General features: G+C 47.9%; 2 protein-coding genes across 2 annotated transcripts; one reads left to right on the top strand and one right to left on the bottom strand.

Annotated features, from left to right (window-relative positions):
- Nucleotides 1-838: 838 nt before the first annotated feature.
- Nucleotides 839-12,974, bottom strand: YWHAH (tyrosine 3-monooxygenase/tryptophan 5-monooxygenase activation protein eta). Its single transcript, XM_012764024.2, has 2 exons — nucleotides 12,633-12,974; nucleotides 839-2,314 (listed from the first exon to the last, which is right to left on the bottom strand). The coding sequence occupies exons 1-2, from the start codon at nucleotides 12,717-12,719 to the stop codon at nucleotides 1,661-1,663; spliced, it is 741 nt and encodes a 246-aa protein (XP_012619478.1). The 5' UTR covers nucleotides 12,720-12,974; the 3' UTR covers nucleotides 839-1,660.
- A 3,785-nt stretch (nucleotides 12,975-16,759) lies between these two features.
- Nucleotides 16,760-21,976, top strand: YWHAH-AS1 (YWHAH antisense RNA 1). The gene is given in 5 exon segments (XM_075996820.1): nucleotides 16,760-18,078; nucleotides 18,080-18,129; nucleotides 18,453-18,501; nucleotides 18,503-18,718; nucleotides 21,343-21,976. Coding segments are annotated over 5 exon segments (867 nt in total). The 5' UTR covers nucleotides 16,760-17,956; the 3' UTR covers nucleotides 21,773-21,976.
- Nucleotides 21,977-22,780: the final 804 nt, after the last annotated feature.

The following is a 22,780-nucleotide window of genomic DNA, read 5'->3' as shown; positions in this document are numbered from 1 at the left end:
CTTCCATGCTTAAGGGTTTTTATGCTCCACAATATAAATTCAAAGACAGAAAAGGTCATGGCCATTTTCATTAGTCTAGTGCCAAGCTTTGGTCAAAAATAAAGTGTTTAAGACCTCTGGATACCTGAACGAGTCAGCCTAACACACTCATTCCTAGGTTCCACACTGGCTGTGAAAAAACACTGAGGGGCTGGAAACCACATCACTCACGGATGGTCCATTGGTGCTGCTGGCCTCCGGGGACACCTTGGGGTCCACCAAATTAGGGAGTGTTTAAGGGGTTAGTTAGGCTTTTTTTCTTTCAAAACTCAGAATGGGGTCTGTTTTCCTATTTTAAAGAATACTTAAAAGTTTTCTTAATAATAATCACTAAAGATGACTTCAGGGATCCAGGCTCTGCCCCTAATTAACATTTTATTATATCTAATACAGAAAGAATATTAAGAAAATTTGAGGACATGTACAAACTCAGTTTACCTTCAGTGTTAAGTATCAACCAACATTCCAGGGTGGGTTAAACAACCAACCCAAGTTACACACCACAGCCTCTCAGAGGTGCTCTACTGAGGAAGATTACTTTCATTCCACGAGGCTCATTTATAAGCATCAGTTTGTTATCAGAAGATGGATCAGAGAGGCTACGGGTTCAACTGGGTTCATAGACTATTTAAAACCCATGAGACTTATGTGTGTACCGCAAAATATGTAATGGAATCAGAGGGCAGGAAAACTTGAATACTGTACTACAAATACTTCAATGTTTGAGAGCCTCAGACCAGAATTCAAAATGGTTTAAATGGCTCCTTGAGAGAGGAAAAATCAAGACCATACGCATAGATAATATCCCCAAAGCAGCATTTATTTACCCACTGAATTCCAAAACATTTATTTTAGAAGTCTGGCATTTCATAATCACCCATCTTGATTGACATGGGCTGACACACATGGCGCTGTCAGGATACACAAGGACAATAGCCAAAGAGTTACAAAAAATAAATCCATGATTCTTAAACAATTGCAACCAAAAAAAAAAAAAAAAAAAGTTACAAGTATCAAAACTTTAGATGCATTGCATTGAAAAGAAGGTTTGTGCACATCATAATTTAAAGAGGCAAAACAAGGCGCTACTGAAACCTCACGTTGAACAGTTTATTATAAAGCTGACGGAAAGGAGCAAGTTGTCTGTCTGTATCAGCTTCCCTTAACAGTTTTCCATTAGCTGAAGAAAGAGGTGGGAGGGGTGAATTCATTTTTGCATGCACAAGATGTACTGCTTAACAAAACACTATCGGCTTGTTTTAAATGGATCTTTTAAATATCAACTGCAGCCTGTGTTGGCTAATTCTCCTTTCTAATCTCCCCCATTACTTTCACCTGGATTTCTCACAGATCACTAGGCACAGTAAAATGCCTCATTCAGAACGCACTTCTGTGCACAATTCAAAAAGGGAGCTCCTGTGGGCTTCAAAGCAACCATCGGTCCAGCAATGCCCATGAAGATTTATCTGAAACTGCTTCCCAAGGGACAGGAAAGCAGATCTGAGTAGCTGTGCTGCCAATACAGATAGGTTTAGCACTAGATATTTAGTGATTGTGGCAAGGAAGAATCGGTGATGATGGGGGTGGTGGGTGAAGGAAGGGTGGGGGACCCGAAGGATCTTCAGTTGCCTTCTCCTGCTTCTTCATCCTGCTGGTCGCTTGTCCAGAGGGTGAGGTTGTCTCGCAGCAATTGCATGATGAGCGTGGAGTCCTTATAGGAATCCTCGTTTAGTGTGTCCAGCTCAGCTATGGCGTCATCGAAGGCTTGTTTGGCTAAGAGGCAGGCTTGCTCGGGTGCATTCTGGATCTCATAGTAGAACACGGAGAAGTTGAGGGCCAGGCCCAGCCGGATGGGATGTGTCGGCTGCATGTGCTCTTTGCTAATTTCAAAGGCTTCCTTGTAGGCAGCTTCAGAAGCTTCAACCACACTGTTTTTCTTCTCCCCAGAAGCCACTTCTGCCAAGTAGCGATAGTAATCGCCTTTCATTTTCAGGTAAAACACCTTGCTCTCATACTGGAAATCATTGCAGTTCTTGATGAGGAACTTGTCAAGCAGAGCCAGGACATCGTTGCAAACTGTCTCCAGCTCCTTCTCAATCTTCTCCCGGTAAGCTTTAACTTTCTCCAATTTCTTTTCATTTCCATCAGCCATGGTTTTCTGCTCAATGCTGCTAATGACCCTCCAGGAAGATCGCCTGGCACCAACCACATTCTTGTAGGCCACAGAGAGGAGGTTGCGATCTTCATTGGAGAGAGGTTCATTCAACTCCGTCACCTGCAAAACCCCAAAAAGAAAAATATTGAGAGCAAAGTCTGAAAATCTTGGAAAGAAACATTCTCTTCAACATAATCAACAATCCTTCTCAAGAATAAGATTATGGACAAGTCACTGGAGAATAAGCACCACTCATGGACAAAACCAACATAGGCAAGGATCCTATCTAAAGGAAGAATATAGTCTAACAGAAGAGATAAGTATAGCTCATATAGCAAGTGACAGGGACTTGAGAAATTCATAATTCAAGTCTTAAAGATGCTGCTTTCCTACTGGTAGAGGAATGGGGATAAGGATAGTCATGGAGGCCAGCGCGGTGGCTCACGCCTGTAATCCTAGCACTCTGTGCGGCCGAGGCGGGTTGATCATTTGAGCTCAAGAGTTCGAGACCAGCCTGAGCAAGAGCGAGACCCTGTCTCTACTAAAAATAGAAAGAAATTAATTGGCCAACTAAAAATATATAGAAAAAATTAGCTGGGCTTGGTGGCACGTGCCTGTAGTCCCAACTACTTGGGAGGCTGAGGCAGCAGGACTGCTTGAGCCCAGGAGTTTGAGGTTGCTGTGAGCTAGGCTGACACCACAGCACTCTAGCCAGGGCAACAGAATGAGACTGTCTCAAAAAAAAAAAAAAAAAAAAAAAGGATAGTCACAGAAAGGTTGTGAGGTCGTGGTGCATAATGGTGGGGAAGAAAATCTTGAGGTTCAACTATTCTGCAAAAGATATTCTGAACAAGATCGTGCAATCCCTTTGTCAAATGTTCCAAGATGACAGACTGGAATTCTGTTGTTTCAGATTCTACTTCCAGCTTTATAGTCTGAAGAAAACCAATCACTCCTCAAATACATATTAACAGATGAACAGGAGCTTCGCAGATGAGATCAAACATCACACCGATATAGTGGCCAGAGCTTTGCCCCGTGTGGTTACAAATGGAACCCCACTGATATTCCCCCAAACCAGAAGGAAGAACAGTGCATTAGGGACACTAAAACGCCCCAGCTGCTGGTGAAAGGAAGCTTAGCTACTCAGTACAAGCTCTACTCTGGTGACCTGACAGGAAACCCAGACTGGCCACGAAGGATAGGAGCATCAATTATTTCAGATCAAAGAGTTAAATATCATAAGCTGCAACTTCTCCTAGTTTTCCATGATGCCAACTACAAGTGAACTAGCTATGTAGTTAGTAGAAAGCACTAGACCTTCCTGTGGGTTGAAATATATTTTGAAGTCCTAACCCAAGGTACCTGTGAATATGACCTTATTTGGAAGCAGTGTCTTTATAGATGTAATTAGTTAAGATTCAAACATACTGGAATAGGGTGTGTCCTAAACCCAATAACTGGTGTCCTTATAAGGACAACTGAAATTTGGAGACAGACACAAAGACACACACAGAACACCATGTGACAATGGAGGCAGAGACTAGAGTTATGCACCTCCAAGCCAAGGAATACCAAAGGTTGCCAGAAGCCACTAGAAGCTGAGAGAGAGGCAAGGAAGGATTGTTCCCCAGAGCCTTCAGGGGGAGCATGGCCCTGCCAACACCTCAATTTCAGACTTCTAGCCTCCAGAATTATGAGAGAATACATTTCTGTTATTTTAAGCCACCCAGTTTGTGGTAATTGGTTCAGCAACCTTAGGAAATATACAGAATTAGAATCAGAAAACCTTGGTCTGGGCCCCAACAAAGCCACTGACTTGCTAAATTGACCCAGCATATTTCACAAACCCTCAAAAGAGGCTGCATCTTCCTCTACAAAGTAGGATTCCTTAACATGACCTACTGGTAAAGGCCTTTAATTTTACAAAGGATCAGGAAAAAAAAAAAGTAAAGCACTTTTAGGAAACCATAAAATACTAAACAAAAAAAGTATTACTTAAATCAAACTATAAGAACAGATCCTCCAACAAATGGAGGGGAAAAGCCAAGTTTAACGGAGAAAGTTATCAATAGCATATTCAAACACATATGCTTAAAATGGTCTCAGAAGACTGAGCTGTGGAGAACCAGAAATTCTTTTTCACTTTTTTTAAACAAACAATGAAGGTTCATTGGGGAGTTATTGGTTCAAGAACATAAGCAACAAGTGTAATCATCATTACATGTAAAATTCAGAAAACTTGTTTTTTGGTGTCTTTTCAATCCTGAGATCCAGGAATCCAAGAAGTTCTTACCAAGTAAAACAAGCAACTGTCTGAGTGCCTCCTGCACCCCAAACCCCAAAGTAAAAACACCAGTTCCCTCTTCTAATTTCCCCATTTCCCTGTTCCCAGGACCCTTATTTTGCTGCAAATCCTTAACCCAAGGCTAAGGTCTCTCCTCCTTTGTCTACTCAGATCAACCGAACCCCACTTCTTTCTTCAGTATGGTCCTGGCTAACTCCTCAGGAGGGCTGCCTCCCCTCCAGTCAAGCCAGGTTTCTCATTCTTCCTCACACTTGCATTAGTAGTCTCCATTCCTCTGTGATCTGCCCCAGTCACCACTAATTCAAAATCCATGCTCCCTCCAAATCTGGTTGAAGACCTGTAACCCCACTGGTTTTCTCATTCAGTAAGTGCCTTTAAACATTAAAGGAACTGAACATTTAAAGTTAAACATTTAAACACATTTCCTTGCTGCACATACAAAGAGATTCTGTAAATATTTAATAACTTAGTCTCTTAAGGAAGCAAACTTTCTAAATCAAAATTCCATCCCAAATACTCTGACAAATTTCAGAATGTGTGAATCCTCTAGAATGACTCGATTATCTAGGGCAATATTCCACAAAACAAAGCATGAGGCAAAGAACAAAATTTGGAGCGCTCCTTAAATCTTGTAGTCACTAAACCAGACTAAGGCCACTTGACATTAAATGGAACTGATATCCATAACGAAGCTGCTTTTATAAGACTATTGCAAAGATATACTAATAACTGCCCAGAGTATATCACTAAAATTGAGCATGTATCTGAAATCCATTTATGTATCATACAGTGTGTCTATACAAGGGGCGGTATAAACCCCTTTAGTAATTACTAAAACCCAAGACATCTGGAGTTTAGTCTGGGCTAGCTGTGTGACCTTAAAACACCATCTTTCTGGACATCAAAACCAAAATAAGGAGGATGAGCCCTAATGATCCCGAAGGCCTCCTTCAGCTCCAGCATGGTATGATTCCATTTTTCCTGAGCACCAATAAAAGCTGTGTTAAGGCACGAGGCTGAGGTTGACCCTATTAACATAAAAGAAGTTTGGGTGTATCTGTGGGTTTCAGGAACTCACGTAAGCATATCCTTTCTCCATCAAGAGTAAATGGCCAAAAAAGGCTCTGGGCAATATTTATAGTGACACCTTCAAAAGAAAAATCATTTACTAAGAGTATTAGTGTTTATGTAACAATCATCTGGTTGCCTGCCAGTCTGAATGAATCACTATCATCATCAGCTGAGGGTGACTAACATAACTAAGCAAGTAAACATTATTCTTAGAACCCCAGCCAGAGCCTAACTAGGAAATAACTGGATACATTTAAAGATAGTATTTTTTTAATAGTCCTGATAGTTATAACTCAGTTAACAAAAGAAACTTATGGAATGAAGATAGTTTTATTACTTGATCAGATAACTAAAGAAAACTATGTTTTCCCCAGACTGGAAAATTATAGACCCAAGTGAAATCAAATGGCCCATTAAAACACAAAACATTTACAACCAGTCTTAATCGCTGATACTTACTGAAAATAACCTCCATGAACATTAGCAACCAGTTCCAAACACTTCCAATACCAAAATACAGGAGCCAGGAGAACTAACAAAGCACTAAGAGAAGCAGACACTGGGAGGCAGCGCAGTGTAATGGAAAGGCCCATGAGACACTACTAGTTCCACCCACGCTACATACGAAATCAGCTGGATGATCATCCCCATAATCTAGGGAGATGAGATTTATTGCATCTCTGCAATCATAGGTTTCTAAATAATTTTTCTTTCTTTCTTTCTTTTTTTAAGAGATGAGGTCTTGCTATATTGCCCAGGCTGGCCTTGAACTCCTGGGCTCAGGAGATTAGTCCCCCAAGTAGCTGTGACTAATATCACTGAACTTGGCTCCTAATAGTTTCCAATTAGGACATGAAGCAAAGACAAGACATAAAATTTTAGAGATAGAGCTAGACAAGTTCTCAACCTTCTTTCCACTCCAACACCAGTTACAACACTCATTTCCGCCACACACAGCAGCCCTCAGCACAGCAGCCCTCAGCACTGCAACTCTGGGCACTAAGTCTTCATGGCTACAACCCACCTAAGGGATTTTGCCACCTTTACTCACAGCCTATGCCTTCCTGATCCCCTGCCCACCTCCCCACCACCATTTAACCTACCCACAGCCCTCCCACATATAAAGGCCCTCCTCTCCATTTCTTTTAAGGACTGCACTCCCTGCCAGCCATTTACCTACCCACCCAACCTTTGGCTACACCCACTCCCAACCCCAGGGTGCTCACTCCACAACTTTTCTTTGCTCCAGAACTACACAGCATTACCAAATGTCACAAATGAACTGTCCTGCTGCTAATTCATTTATCTTCCTATGACACCATTTGCTTACTCAAAAATCCCTAAGGGCCTCCTCCCACTACTCACAAGACAATAAACTATGTGTTTGTGAGTAAAAATAGATCCACTGCCAAAAACAGCACAGGAACTATTTAGGAAAATTTAAAGTCCTTAATCTGGGAAATAGCAGCACCAAAAGTAATACTGAGCAAATCCTACACACACACTACTGGCTCATCCTTTCCCTTATCCACACTTTGGTGCCATCAGCTGGCTTCCTTTTAAGAGTCTGTAACAGAAGAAAATGATTCTCACGAACAATTAAGTAATCCCCCATCATAAAATCTTTAAGCTTCTTTGCCAGAACCTTGTGTTTAAAAAAAAAAAAAAAAGTGAGCTAGAGGGATGAAAGTTTTTTTGGCTCTTTTCCAAGTTAACACCCAGGATCTTGCCCGGCCTGACCCCAAGCTGGCAAAGCACCCACTACCAGACCACTCCCTACAGGTCACTGTGCAAGGAACAGCCCCAGCCAGGACCAGGCCAAGCCCTCGTCCTCACCAGGGCGCGGCTGCAGTTCTGTAGAGCCACACAAGATTGGCTGAACTTCAAGCTCAGAGCAGAAATGTTCAGGTAATATCCACTCTAAACTTAATGCTGGTCAAATAAAATAGCTATCCTTGTACAGTTAAAGAGACTGCCTTTGCCTTGCTTTGGACATAATTGGACATTTTCTGAGGGATTGGCAGAGATCAAATACAACTCTATCCAAATGACATTACTGCATGCTACCGTCCCTGGCAGGCACCAGGACTGAAGGCTTCAGAAGCCGTGCCAGGTTCCGATCCTGGAAGTGCCCACACCCACCGCTGCAGAAGGGAATGTCACTGCAGCAAGGAATAGGGGTGGGAGGAGCACCAAATGCTGGGGTGGAGGGCGAGCTGACTGCTTGGACACTTGGGAGGAATTTTACCAGCAACCCAGAGACAAATTTGAGGGCCCACAGGCTCATAAGTCACTAAAGGCAATATGGAGAAACAATTGGTGCCAAGGATATCAGACGATTTCTTAAACACAAGTAAAATTTAATGTAATAGCAGGAACTCAAGTTCAACTAAAAAAAACCTTATGACCATCAGGAAAACAAGCAAAATCCAGATCTGTGAGTTTCCCTCTTATGCTTTTCTGCATAAGACCCGTAAGTGGTAAGACCCATAAATGGTAGGTTGTTTTTATTCAGAAAAAACTGACTTGCGTCCAATACATAAATTCATTGTGTAAAATGCTTGGAATTTAGTCACCAATGTTAACAGTGGTTAATATACCAAAGTATACGCTAGACATATTATCCCTTAGCCTCATGGGGCTTATTATACAGTGGTAAAAGCAAGAGCTCTAAATTCAAGAGTTCAAATCTTGGCTTCACAACTTAACTGTTTGACCATGAGAAAATCAACCTCTTTTAAAAGTGTCATTTGTAAAATGGAGTTAATAACAGTGCCTATCCAGAATTGTTATAAAGATTACATGAGGCCTGGAGAACATTTAGGAGATTAAAAGTAAAATTTTCTTAATTTAAAAAAAAGATTAAACAAGAATGTACATATGAATGACAGCTACCATTTACTTACTGCCTAACAAGTAAAATGAAAACTTCCATAAACTTTCTGAATATAACAGGAAAAATACATCCAAACCATATTTCCAGGTAAGTGTGACACTAAAGTCCACCACTAAGATAAAACCCAAGACCAAGAGAACACACATTTTTGGTTTCTTTTTAAGGAAGTCAGTCCTTGACTGTGGGAGAAGCTCTTCTGGGGACAATTCAGGAACCCGAACCCAGAGGAGCGCCACAATTCCCACTTCAGTGCAACAAAGCTCTTTGAGCTGTTTGCCACCTGAAGTACCTTTAATTCAGACTATTACAGTAATCCAGAAGGAAGGCTATCCTCCTTCCTCAGCCAATAAATGCCTGAGATAATTACATTTCAAATGACCAGTTAGTGGGAAACAGGGTTTCCTTGTTTTTATAGATTTCAAGCCGTAGTACCAATGTGGCTCTAGAGATTTCATACTGCCCACAACTTGGGTACACCTCAGATCACCCGTCACTATCGGAGTCTGTCTCACCCTTAGCCACTCAGTCCTGCTCTCCTCTTACATAGCACCTGCTCACGTCCCCAGTTCCATAATCTCACAGCTGTCGGAAGAGCCTTCTACCACTGGTTGGGCCAAGTGCCTCTTCCTCTCCAACTCCTGTTTCCTTAAACTGCAGGTTTGTTTCCTGCACTTAAGATTTCCATAGATATTCTTCAAGTCCTTCAAATATATTTCTCCCTGTCTTCTGTCAACGTTGTCATCAACTGGGCATCAGTGTTAAAACATACCATGCGGGCCCGGGCACAGTGGCTCACGCCTGTAATCCTAGCACTCTGGGAGGCCGAGGCAGGCGGGTCGCTCAAGGTCAGGAGTTCAAAACCAGCCTAAGCAAGAGCGAGACCCCCATCTCTACTAAAATTAGAAATCAATTGGCTAACTAAAAATATATAGAAAAACTTAGCTGGGCATGGTGGCGCATGCCTGTAGTCCCAGCTACTCAGGGAGGCTGAGGCAGGAGGATCGCTTGAGCCCAGGAGTTTGAGGTTGCTGTGAGCCAGGCTGACGCCACGGCACTTTAACCTGGGCAACAGAGTGAGACTCTTGTCTCTAAATAAATACCATGTTACCCCAAGATAATTTTTACAATTTTTAACTTCATGATTACCACCTATGTTTTTTTAATAAAATAGTTGACTCAGGGCAGTAAGAGATATGACTCGATTGTGTCTACTCATGAATATTCACTGGAAATCTGGTTATTTTCCCTCCCTTAAATCATTTAGTCTAATGTACTAACATTTTAAACCTACTTTATAGGTTTATTTCATAGTTCTCATAAAATAGTGTTATACTCATTTTACAGAAGTTATGAATTGTGTAAGGTCATTCAAAGGACTTGGCTTCTAGAATCTTTCACAATGTTTCCTCCCATTATTAGACTCTATGCAAGCTACTAGGTATGAGATAAAGGGAGCCTGAAGATACTCCTTTATAAGTTCATTTCCGAAAGATTTCTTGCCTCTTCAAATTATGGGGTGAGGCACGAATCATAGTTCTCAATTGATGAGGCAACACCATTGTTCCGAATATGCATGATTTTTCTTAAACCTTACCAACACTGTCCTCCAGGTGATGCTGGTAGAATAAGGAACATCAATTATTACAGGCAGGCAACTTTATTGGGTGACCATTTAAATTATAAAGGAAACAGAGAACAAGTTAGAAGATTGAAGGTGAAAACTGACTTGTTAGTAACACCGACATTACTGGTTTTATACTTCAGAGGACCTGAAGCCAAGAGATTTAAATTTCAAGGTCATAGAATGGTGGCATCAGAACATACCCTCAATGCAGGTTCCCTGCTCCCTCCCTATAGTCTACTTACCTGCCTTTCCACCGCCCTGAAGAATACTCATGTAAACCCAGAGAGTTACTGAAGTTCGTTAAGGCTTATATTAATAAAATGGGGACTGAGTTATCCCAATAACATTAAAAATTTAATCTACAGACACTGACTTAACATATAAAATATAGGGTGTTCACCACTGACTTCTAAGTCCCTTGGAATAAATATATTTCATTTACATGACAAAAAAATGTTTAACATGATAAACAGGCATATTGGTGAAAAAATGTTTGTATTTTTTGAAAGCAGTTACCTTGAGGAAATGGTTTATTACAATTCTACAATGACATAATTAAAGCTTGGACTGAATTTTCAATGTTCATCAATCATTTCGGATAGAGACATTATAGACTCCCAACACACTGAAAGGTCCATTAGTTTGCAAAATAATACCTTAATGCCTCAGAGATAATCTGCTGGACACAAGCTAGCTGCAGGGAATCATTTTCAAGCCTATCTACAAAGACCAGAAAGCCAATCTTCTCTGCTCCAGCTAGATTTCATTCTGGAAACATCTCTCCCTTCTTTCCTTTATTTCCCATCTCAGTAACCTCAGGTTTCTGATAGTTCCAGAATGTACCTTCAAGCCATTTTTACTTAACCTCAATTCACATTCAAACCCCATCCTTTCTTTCTTTTCACCATCTTTACTTCCCAAAGGGCTCCTACCACTGCAGCCTTCAGAAGTTCCACTCATGGGGTTGGTTAGCAAGGGTCTTACAAAAATGTCCAGAGGCCTCAGCCCTACATCGTCCCAGTTCCTCTCAGTTACTGGGGAGAAGAGGCTCACTTAAGTGTGACTTGCTGTGTGGACAGAGGCAGCTTTATCTTAAAAAGATTAAACTTTAGGGCCCCAAAGAAACACAGTCATACAGCCAGTCCCATTTCTGTAAATTTATAAAATTATAGACTCATTTTTTTAAAGAGGGACCCCATAAATTTCAGGCCCCAAACCTAGACCATTCCCTGGTTTGGATGAAAAGCTCCTATTTAACCACAACAGCACGCCAGAGTGTTCAAACCAAGATCACCAATGAATCAACAAATGGGCCTTGCTGTTGCCGGCTTCCAAACAGACCTAGTTAAATGTGTTAACAAGGACACCACAGTGAAGATAACTCAAGTATCTTTCTTCCCTAAATATTGGCCTCAAACGAGTTTTTCATATGACCCTTAAAATTTTAGAAAGCCTTGGTATTTGTAGTTTTTCTTTTAACAAATCCCTTCAAAAGGATGTGTTAGGTATAACCCAGGGGGGTAATTCTCAAACTTAAGCCAGCTAAAAATTGCCTATGAGAGCTGGTTGAAATACAGATTTCTGAATATCACCCCCAGATTTTCCAAATCTTTAGCTAGTCTAAGAGGGAGTCCCAGGGGATCCTCCCAGGTCTCAGGAGGTTGTACACTGGTTGAACACAGCAGGTACCGTAGGTGGCCGCAGTGTAGCTCCACCACTGTGTGACCTTGACGCAGAGAGAAATAATGTTCATTTAGAGAAAATGTAAAATACCGTGGAGAGAGGGACAGTGAAATGGTAACCGGAACCCAAAGTGTCAGAAATGCAGGTGGTGCCTACGCCGCCGTATTTGCTAGGGTGTGGCTGGGCACACTCTACCGGAAATCGAGCTGCAGAGCGTTTACGAGGGTCTGGGGAGCGCGGAGGCGCACAGGCTCGTCTGGCCGGGCAGTCACGCCGCATCCCAACCTCCAGCGGACGGCGCGGCAGCATCCTCGGCCCGCGCCCCGCCGCCGTCCGCCCCAGACTGCAGGACGAGGGTCTTCGCACACAAAGCCAGACCCGGGCGTGGGAAGGCGGACCAGAGCAAAACAGAATGACAGACTTCAGGTGGCGGCAGCGAAATCCAGGGGAGACGGGGCGCCACTCACTAGCGATTCTTTATTACGAGTTGGGGAATGGAGGAGGGCGAGAAGGGGTGAGCCCCGGGTCCGGCAGAACGGTCTAGATGGAAAAACGTGGTTCCCTCGCGCCGCCTCGGGCACCCCTCCCCCACGCAGGGCTCCGAGCGGGGACGCGGCGACCCCCGCCCGCCGGCCCGCCCGCCGGCCCGCCGCGACCCGCGCGCTCCCTCCCGAGACCCACCCCGGCGCAGCCTCAGGAAATGGCGGGGCGCCGGGCGGGCGCGGGAAGCGCGGGATGCGGCGGGGCGGCCGCGCCCAGCCAGGTCGCGGGGTCGCCCCGGGCCAAGAGGGAGATGCCACCGGCCGCCCCATCCTCCCCTACGCCGGCCGCCCTCCCGGGCTCCAGGCGCGCTCACCGCCTTCATGGCGGAGGCCATGTCGTCGTAGCGCTCCGCCTGCTCGGCCAGCCGCGCCCGCTGCAGCAGCTGCTCCCGGTCCCCCATGGCACTCGCGGCTCGGCCTCGCCTCGCGCCCCGCACCGCTCGCTCGCTCGCCCGCCCGCCGGTCCGCTCCGGGTCGCCGCGGAGGCCGCCGCCGCGCACGCGCACTGGCTCGCCGGCCGGCCGGAGGCTGCAGGCTGCAGGCTGCAGGCAGCGCCGCGCTCGCGCCCTCTCGCTGGCTCGCCCCGCGCGCTGTGGCTCGCGCCGCCGCCGCCGCCGAGGGAGGAGAGCGGCCGCGCGGGGGGATGGGAGGACGGCACGACGCCTGCGCAGTGGGAGCGGCCGGTCCGGGCGCCGGGGAGCGGCGGGAGTGGGAGGGGGGAAGGGCGGGCCGGCCCTAACGGTCTATTTCAAGGTGACGTCACCTACTATAAATAACTGCCGCCACCGCCCCTCCGGAAAGCCGCGCAGGCGCCCTGCGAGTGCTGCATTTTCCAGCCGCAGAGGTGGAGGTGGGAGCGGGGAGAGCCGGGCTGGGCCGCGCGGCCCGAGGAGGGGCGCGGTGGTGGCGGTGCGCAGGCAGTCGTTCTCACAGCCCCACCCTGGAAAGCGCCGCTGCAGCCACGTTAGCGATCTGGCGTCGAGAAGGGCCCAAAAAGCAAATAAACCTTGCGGGTGGAGAAGCCGGAGGCCCGCCTCCGCCGTCTGTCCCACCTCGAGCTCAGCCGGGCTGATGGGCTCTGCGGGCCGCACCTGCACTGCCCTGGGCAGGACCCTTGGCGGCACCCCTGGCGCACACACACCGCTGCACAGCTGCGCCCCCACCCTGAGACGTGGCCTTGGGCAGACTGCGCCTCCCCGAGAGGGGAGTCTGGGTGGCCCGGCCAGGACGAGTGACATTCAGGACACACCCAGGAGCCGGCGCAGTGCGAGGCCTGCACGGGCGTTTTCCTGTCTAACCCTCACATTCCGCCCGGTGGAGGGGCACCGCTGGTCTTCCCATTTTTCAGATGTGGAACCGGAGGCAAAACAAGTTTAGTGACTTGCGCGAGGTTACGCAGCCTGTAAGTGGTGGGGCCAGAATCCAGTTCAGCCCAAAGCTGGACTTCCTCCTGTGGCAAAGGGGGGATCCACCGACTGGCTGGTCATGAAGGCCCTCCCAGTCCTGGCATTGGGTGCTGAGGGTCCCGCAGGCCAGGCTCTGGGCTGGGCTGCCCGACAGGCTGGGAACATCCCAATGACTAAAACAGGGCCCGTCTGAAGTCTAACATGCCAAGGGCAGTTTAGGAGAATGAGCCTGGGCTCGCTGAGAATTTTATTGGGCCGTACTGCACACATCGGGTGGCTGGAGAGAAGGAGATAAGTAAGACACATTCCCTGCCTCTGAGGTGAGGTCTGAATACAAAAGAGCAGGTAAGCTAGCCCTTGAAGGAGGTCAGAGTCAGGAAAAGATAACGGGGTGGGGAACAGCATGGGTAAAGGCTTGGTGGTGAAGACAGACACAAAATCTGGGGATGGTGAGAAGAGAGGCCTGGCAGTGGGAAATGAGGTTGGGTAAAACAGGATTCGGGAATATTTCAAATGCCAGGCTGAAGATCTGAGGCTATATCCTTAGGTAATGGGGAACCACTAGAGGTGGTGGAAGCCGGATTTCAGGACAGGTCTCTTGCTCTGGAGAGTCAGATGCTGTAGAAGGGAGAAAGGAGGGACTGGAGACTGGGACTTTTCCAGATGGACCTGTTTTGCCATCTGGAAAATTGGATTTAAAGAATTGTTTAAAGCTGTGGTCCCCACCCCCCCCCTCATGGCCCAGTACCAGTCTGTGGCCTGTTAGGAACCAGGCAGCACATCACCTGGGCTCCGCCTCCCCCTCACCCCAGCCACCCCCTGTCCCTGGAAAAATTATCTTCCATTAAACTGGTCCTTGATGCTAAAAAGGCTGGGGACTGCTGGTTTATTTTATTTTTTATGCATGTTTCTCATTTTTATTTATTTATTTTTTGAGACAGAGTCTCACTTTGTTGCCAAGGCTAGAGTAAGTGCCATGGTGTCGGCCTTGCTCACAGCAACCTCAAACTCCTGGGCTCAAGCAATCCTGCTGCCTCCCGAGTAGCTGGGACTACAGGCATGCACCACCATGCCTGGCTAATTTTTTCTATATATATTAGTTGGCCAATTAATTTCTTTCTATTTATAGTAGAGACGGGGCTGGTTTTGAACTCCTGACCTCGAGCAATCCACCTGCCTTGGCCTCCCAGAGTGTTAGGATTATAAGCGTGAGCCACCACACCCAGCCGGGACCACTGGTTTAAAGGACTGCAGTATAGAAAGCCACATCCTAGAATGTCAGAGCTGGCAGTACCCTTACAGTCACTACTGTCCAACCCCTTATCCTGCATAAGGGGAAACTGAGGTTAGAGGAGAAGGAGGCTGGCCCTAGTTTGTTCAGCAAGTAAGCAGATCTAGGGCTTCCATACCAGGTCTTCTACCTCTCAGGCCTTCTTCTTCCTGCTTGGATGCTAAAATGACCACCGTTTCGGTGCCTACAAAACAGGATTTGAATGTGGGCCTGAGAGGAGGTCCCTACCCCAGGCTTTGCCATGCTTTGGGAGTCACCTTTGCTGATGGAATCCAGGTTAACAAACCAGGCTGATCTTCCCCTAGTGAATATTATCAAAGAGCATGCGCAGGCTGGATAGTAATTAATCACCCACCCACCCTTGGTGAGGATGGGGTTCTGGTGAGAGTAGGGAGGAGGGCCAGCACCGGATGGGGACACATCCTCAACTCCTTCCAGCTCTTAGAGGGCTGAGAGCCCTTCCAGCTTTTCTGATCATGTTCGACTGAGATTGATTTCAAAACAGTGAAAATTTAGGTAGAACTGGGACATTCTGAATAATCGAGTTTGTTTGTTTTGTTTTTTTGAGACAGAATCTTTCTCTGTTGCATGGGCTAGAGTGCAGTGGCATCAGCCTCGCTCACAGCAACCTCAAACTCCTGGGCTCAAGAGACCCTCCTGGCTCAGCCTCCCAAGTAGCTGGGACTACGAGGCGCTCACCACCACACCTGGCTAATTTTTTCTATGTTTGTTTTTTGTAGAGATGGGTCTTGCTATGTTGCTCAGGCTGGTCTAGAGCTCCTGGACTCAAGTGATCTTCCTGCCTCATCCTCTCAAAGTGCTGGGATTACAGGCGTGAGCCGCTGTGCCCAGCCAGGCTGCTTATTTTTGTCCTCACGGCTTTCCAACCTGTTCCAGGGCTTGAACAAAATCACAAGCTGGTCTTGGGCAGTGCCAGGATTCATGCTCAGGTCTGCATAATCCCAAGTCTGACCAGTCCCACACTGCCCCGGGGTGTCAGCTAAGAAGGGCTCAAAGTGTGACTCCCCTGTCGGGGTCATTCAAATTGTAAAAAGCATATACAAGCCCCCCACCCTATAGCCTGCACACGCTTACCAGCACTCATCTTTGCTCTCTGGGGAGAGAGCTGCAAACTCCCCAGACCCTGCTCCCAGGGCTTCTAAGTCTCAACAGTAAACACACCCTGAGCAAGATGAAGGAGACCAACAGTTAATGCGTTGCCCCAGGGCTCAGAGCAGGTCCCCAGCACAGGGTCCCAATCTGTGTCTTCACCTGGTACAGAGTCTGGCTCAGGGAACACAGCAAAAAGCCCCCTAGCTTCCTTAGGATGTGTAGTGTGATGGGAGAAAGAACTTGGTTGTGGACTTAGGTTCGAATCCTGTTCTGCCAGTGTACCAGCTCAGTACCATCGGGGAAGCTACTTGCACAAAGGGACAAACGGGGGCTGAATCAGTGGTTTACGCCTGTAGTCCCAGCTGCTTGGGAGGCTGAGGTGGGAAGATCCCTTAACCCCGGGGGGTTCAAGGCTGCAGTGAGCTATGAATTACGACACTGCACTCCAGCCTGGGTGACAAAGTGAGACCCTGTCTCAAGGAAGGAAGGGAGGGAGGGAGGGAGGGAGGGAAGGAAGGAGGGAGGGAGGGAGGGAGTCAAGTCTCATCCTGGACCTACTGAATCAGAATCTTCATTTTAAAATAACCAGGACTGACCATGCCTGTGTCTTAGGTTTGTTGTGGGGGTCAGCAGGCGTGTGTGCTGTGCCTGCATGGTGCTGGCACCAGCCATCACAGCTGTGAAGCTGTAATAATTCTTCGCTGCAATGCACTCTGAGCTAGTGGTCACGACTGCTCCTCATGCGGGGCTGGATTTCCAAAGCCTTGATAGAACCCTCCACCGGAGCCCAGTGAATAGGTGACCCAGAAAAAGCACGACCTGGTTTTTGGTTTTTTTTCTCAGATACTCCAGGACACTCTGAGCTGCCTAAGAAGTCTGGACAGCAAGGGACATATTACAAAGAAAACCTGGTATTGTTCTAGTGTTCACACTGTTGGCATGGTTACCATCTTGAGCTGGAGGGGCTACCTACACACAAATTAGTGTTGCACAGATAGGATTTTAATTTTTTTCCCCCAATGTAGGCTGCCTGCTGCCAAGGTGACCTTACTGATCCCCAGCCAATGACAATAAACACCACCAACAATAGCATCAACAACAGCTTTTGTTTTTTTTTTTTTTTCATTTTTAATTTTTTTTTAGTGAACCTGGGCAGTTCAATAGCTCTTGTTTATTAATCACTCTCTGCCTGCCTTGAGGGTAAACAATTTACCCTCATATATTATCTCATCAAATTGTCTGCACTCGAAGCCAGGTGCAGCAGCACACGCCTGTGATTCCAGCTACCTGGGAGACTGAGATGGGAGGATCCCTTGAGCCCAGGAGTTCAAAACCAGGCTGGGCCATATAGCAAGACCCCTGTCTAAAAAAAAAATCATCACTTGAAGGAAGGTTGTTATCCCTGTTATACGGACAAGTAACTGAGCCCCAGAAGGGTCAGATGCTTGCAGTCATCCAAAGCCTTCCCCAGTCACACCCATTTTCTGTCATTTCCTTTGACCCCAGTGTTCTTTTGCTGATCCCAAATCCCTCCCCCTGTGTCTAAGATCAGAATGAGCACACAGATTTCAGGATCATCCAGAGCCTTCTGTCGCTCTTTCAGAGCCTGCCTTGGAAGCAGACAGGCACCCAAGGCAGCTTTTGGCATTAAGACGTGCAAAAATGTCCTGGTAGCTGCAATCTGTGAGCGGGTGGAGCTCAAAGCCCCATTCACAGCACTCGCCCCCCTCGAGCTCGAGCTCGTTCAAAGGAGCTCGGCCCAGGGGGAGAAGGAAAGCTGTCACCTATGGGATTGCAGTGAAAATGAAGGCAAAAGAGGCTTCTGCAGATGGTCTGGGAGCTTGTGTTTCTGAGAGAGAATTTTCTAGATCCTTTGGCTCGAACCATCTGGATAATTGCCTCAAGTTTCTGCATGGCACCCACGTGGTGGGCCCAGGTGGGAGGGCTGTTGTGGTCCAGGAAAGCTAGAGAATGCTGTTACTTCACCTCTAAACCTAGGATGTCTTTTTTCTTTTCTTTTCTTTTTTTTTTTTTTTTTTGAGACTGAGTCTTGCTCTGTTGCCTGGGCTAGAGTGCTGTGGCATCAGCCTAGCTCACAGCAACCTCAAACTCCTGGGCTCAAGCGATCCTCCTGCTTCAGCCTCCTGAGTAGCTGGGACTACAGGTGCTTACCACCATGCCCAACTCATTTTTTCTATTTTTAGTAGAGACGGGGTCTCACTCTTGCTCAGGCTGGTCTCAAACTCCTGAGCTCAAGCGATCCTCCTGCCTTGGCCTCCCAGAGTGCCAGGATTACAGGTATGAGCCACCTCACCCAGCCTAAGCCTTAGATATCTTACCTGTAAAATGGCAGGCTGCACTGGTGATGACAAAGTCCTTTTTTTCCTCTACACTCCGAAAGTCTAGGGTATTTCACCCTTGGAAGATGAACAGAAGATGACAGGACAACCCGAGAGGATAAAACAGGCATGCTTCAAGCCAAGTGTTTGGATCATGTCAAGTCGTGGAGTGAAGAAGGCCATGAACCCCTACTCCACAGCAGGCCACGGGGGAGCAGTTTGTCAATACCCTCCCTCTTGGTTAAGGCAAGGTCAGTATTATAGTTTCCACCTTACAGATGAGGAAACTGTGTCGCAGGGAGGTCGAGTGTCTTGCCCAACTGCAGCAGAGAAAGCAGAGGGGCAGGAACCAGGATCCAGAGCCGCTCCATCTCCTCCACCGCGGCCCCCGACCTGAGAGCCTGAGAACATTCTTTTAGTCGCTGAGCTGTGAGCATAACTGTCATCAACTGCTGCTTCAACCAAACCCTGGGAATAAGGGAGAGAGAGGGTCGCTGAGTTTTCCCCACAGCTCCCTGCCAGGAAACTCTGCTAAAAAACATCGTTTCCTCCCCAGTATGTTAGTAGGAGGCAAGCAGATTGTTACAGCCTTCTGTCTTCTGAGCTGAGACAAAACGGTGACAGGCTGGCCCCCACTCAGGAAACAAAGGGATCTGGGAGGAACAAAGCCACATGGGAAGGCTGGCTCTAGGAGGCTGACCTCTGCAGACACAGCGCTGAGCTGCCCCTGGGGTCGTAGGTGGAACCTCACCCCCTTTAGACATCAAAGTTCCTCCACCTGACCCTTCCTAACCTGGCCCAGGCCCCTCATTCCAAGGTCATCACCCACTCCATGAACATTGTAGGCCACCAAGTCCCTGATTCTGTCAGTGAGTTTCTGGAATGTCCTTTCTCATCCCTCCAACTCATTCCTTGCTTCTTCAATCCTTTACTATCCAGCTGAAATCTTACCTCCTCTAAAAAGCCTTCCCAATTTCTGCAACAAGAAGTACTCTTGCCTTCCACCTACTCCTACTGTGACTGGTACTCGCCATCTGCAGAGAGCGACATCGGTAGGGTGGACGCTACTGGCCAGTACAGGGTGTCGAGCACTGTGTTACGTCATTTAATGTAATGTATAATCTCATTTAATCCTCACAGCAACTATTCCTTTTATACCCATTAAACAGATGAGGCAATGGAAGCTCAGAGAGGCTTCCTCTCACCCGAGGTCATGCAGCTAGTAGAAGAGTTAGGATTTGAACCCGGGTCTTTCTGACTGTAAAGTTAATGCTCTTTGTCACTTAAACCACCTGCTTCCCGCTTCCCAGGAAGTTGCCATTTCCCTTGCAGAATGTGAGCACCGGAGGCTAGGGCCTCTATTTCATTCATTATCTGAGCCTCTGGGATGCCTGGCTGAGGGTCCTGAATCTAGGCACCGCTCCACGATTGCTGAATTGAATGTGGTTACACCGTCTGCATATTACAGAAATCCCAGCACAAAAGCCATCTTTGTGAGTGGCCAAGTTCTTCCTTTTCCTCTACCCCAGGAGTGGGAAAACTTTAAATCAAGTGACCGCTTACTGATTAAATGACAGCTGAGTGAAAGATAAGAAAAGGGAGAGAGGAGAGGCGAGGAAGGCAGGACTGCAGGGGCCAGGAAGGAGCTGAAAGGAGGAGGAGGGCGCCCAGGTTGCATCTGACCTGTTTGTGATTATTCAGAGCTCAAGATTGGGAGTTAGCGGACCTGGCCTCAGATCTCAGCTCTTCCACTGTAGCTGGGGGAACCTGGACAGGTTGCTGCACCTCTCTGAACTTAAGTTTCCTCTTCCATAAAATGGGCATGTTGCTGTCCTTGCTAGACTGAGCTGTTGCCAGGAGGAGTAATGCTCTGCCTGGGGAAGGGAGTGGGTGCTACCTACCTGGTACTGTGACAATGTTGTCACCCCCTTTAAATGGGGACAGTTGGAGGATCAGCCTAGGCCCCGAAAGCTTGTGGCAACCGGGAACTCAGAGTCGCAGAATGACAGACCCATAGTGAAGATCTTGAAGACAATTAGCTTTGGCTTTCTTACTCTAAGAGGCGGCACAGCATGGTGGACTGATGGCCAGCTCTGCCAGCAGATGAGCCTGGCTCCAAATCTTGGTCCCCACTTGCTAACTGTGTGGCTTTGTGCGTGTCACTTTGCCCCCCTGGGCTGGTTCCTCATCTTTAATATGGAATTAAAAGTAGTTCCCTTGCCACAGCACTGTTAGGAGGATTAGCGACCCAGACAATGGCAGCTGGTTATTCAGCTGGTCCTAAGGGAAATGAGGCTCAGAGAAGGAAAGTAATTCTCCCGTGGTCACACAGGTTAGCAGCAAAACCATGTCCTTGGCCTCCCAAAGCCTTGTCCCTCCCAAAGCCCTGACCTTGTCCAGGCTTCCCAAAGCCCAACCTTGGGCTTATCCTCAGACAGCTGAGGCCTTACCTCAAAGGAAGCCAAGACTGACCTTGAAAATGCAGCCAAGGAACTCATGCTGGGATCACCAGTGGGATTCTGTGTCTCACTGAGCTGAAACAACTGCTCAGGTTGCCTGTGGCTACAGTATGGCAAAATGCCCAAGTCAGAGCCTAGGGTCATGTGTCCAACTTGGGGGTCTACCATGTAACCCTGGGCATGTCTGGTCACCTCTGTGAACCTCAGTTTCTCTGCTTACCAAATGGGGGGAAGAAATCCTGGCAGTTTAAAGGAACCATATAAAGGCAGAGAGCTATTTTCATAACAGCTTCCCCTGAGTTCTCCTTGCGTATCTCACTATGCACCCAGCCCTGCACTATTGCTAGCAATGGCTTCATTTGGTCTTCATAGCAACCCTGTGAGCTGGGGCCCTAACTTGCAGAGAAATGGCTCAGAACAGGTGGAACAAGGATCTGTGCTCCCAACCTATTCCCTCTGCCTAAAACACGCCTCCTCTTTCTCTACCTAACTTGGGCTCCTTCTTCAGGTTTCAGCATCATCCTGGCTTCCTTTGGAAGGATCCTTTGGGCTCAGGCCAAGGTAGGCACCTGCCCTCACCTGCAGTGCTGGGTTTCTCACTCTCCTCCAACAGACAGGGAGCTCCACAATGCAAAGACCTTGCCACGCTCATGGCTGTATCTCCAGAGCCTAGCACTGTGCTTGGTATACAGCAGGTGCTCCGTAAATACTTGCCAAATGACTGAATGCATCATGCCAGCATCAGGATGCCTCCGCAGCCTGTGCGAGCTGGCGAGATCAGAGGAAGAGGAAAACTTCTGGACTCCTGCCACGCCTTACATTAGCAGCATCTTCTCTGAGGCCTGACAGCCGGCCTCCTGGGATGCCATTTGAGCCAGCTTAATTCCGGTCACTGCTTCACCTTGGAAAGGCAGCCGCAGCCCTCACCGAGTGGCCCAGTAATTGACATCACAGCAGTGCTAGGAGCTGCCCTATTAATATTTGATGTGGCCTCGCTGCGGCAAAGCCCCGGTCTCCAAGAGCTGGAGGGGCCGTGCAGAGTCTCCATGGGGTCGTGGGGCGGGCAGGGGTGGGAAAGGGCTTCATAAACCATAAGGCCCCAGCAGATGAGCATTACGCTGACCCATTTTAGTCCCTGGCTTAACTCAGGAAGAGCCGGGCAGCATGTGCTTGCAGTGGGACAAGAAGACTGCTGACTGAGCCCAAGCACTGAATACATGGGGGATTAGGGGTTCCCGGGGACATTTCCTGGAGACAGGGGAGGGCAGAACCCTGGCGCCGGCCAGATCTGGACTCCACTCGAGCCTGGCCCTGCCCAGCTGTGTGACCGGGGCAACTGGACTGCTGAGCCTCAGCTCCCTCGTCTGTGAAATGGCCTAAGACTTGCCTGTGCTGCTGCTGTGAGGATGGACTGAGACACGCGGTGCAGAGGCCCTAGCTTGCCACATAACAGGACGTCCACAAATGCCGAGTCCCTTCTCCCAGACGGGCCTGGGACCTGAAGCTGGAGAGAGGAGGTGTGGGGCCCTTCCCGCATTCATTGGCCAGAGTGATGGCAGAAGGGAAGAAACAGCAAGGAGGCACAGAAAGGTGACCTTGGAGCCAAACACCTCGGGTTTGGACTTTCCACCATGGTGGCCCGGACAAGCAGAGACACCAGAGAGAGGATGGGCAGACAGCCCCAGGATGGCAGAAGCAGAAGGGCCCTCACAGATCTCTCTGCCCATCGGACCCCTCTGTTTGGCAGATGAAGATACTGAGGGTCCAGGAGGGAGCAGACAGTGCCAGAGGCTCACACGCAGAGCGGTTGATCTGGTCTGCAGCCCTCCGGGGCCCCATCGCCTGGCATGTATC

Source organism: Microcebus murinus, chromosome 22 (genome assembly GCF_040939455.1).
Source record: "Microcebus murinus isolate Inina chromosome 22, M.murinus_Inina_mat1.0, whole genome shotgun sequence".
In the NCBI taxonomy this organism is placed as follows: domain Eukaryota; kingdom Metazoa; phylum Chordata; class Mammalia; order Primates; family Cheirogaleidae; genus Microcebus; species Microcebus murinus.
Note: the sequence above shows the minus strand (reverse complement) of the source record. Positions and strands in the feature narration are given on the sequence as shown.

Bases quoted from the DNA above. Each gene is read 5' to 3' on its own strand.
- YWHAH (XM_012764024.2), bottom strand. From the start codon at position 12,719: ATGGGGGACCGGGAGCAGCTGCTGCAGCGGGCGCGGCTGGCCGAGCAG. The intron at 2,315-12,632 runs GTGAGCGCGCCT...GGGGTTTTGCAG, and splicing joins TGGCCTCCGCCATGAAGGCG to GTGACGGAGTTGAATGAACC.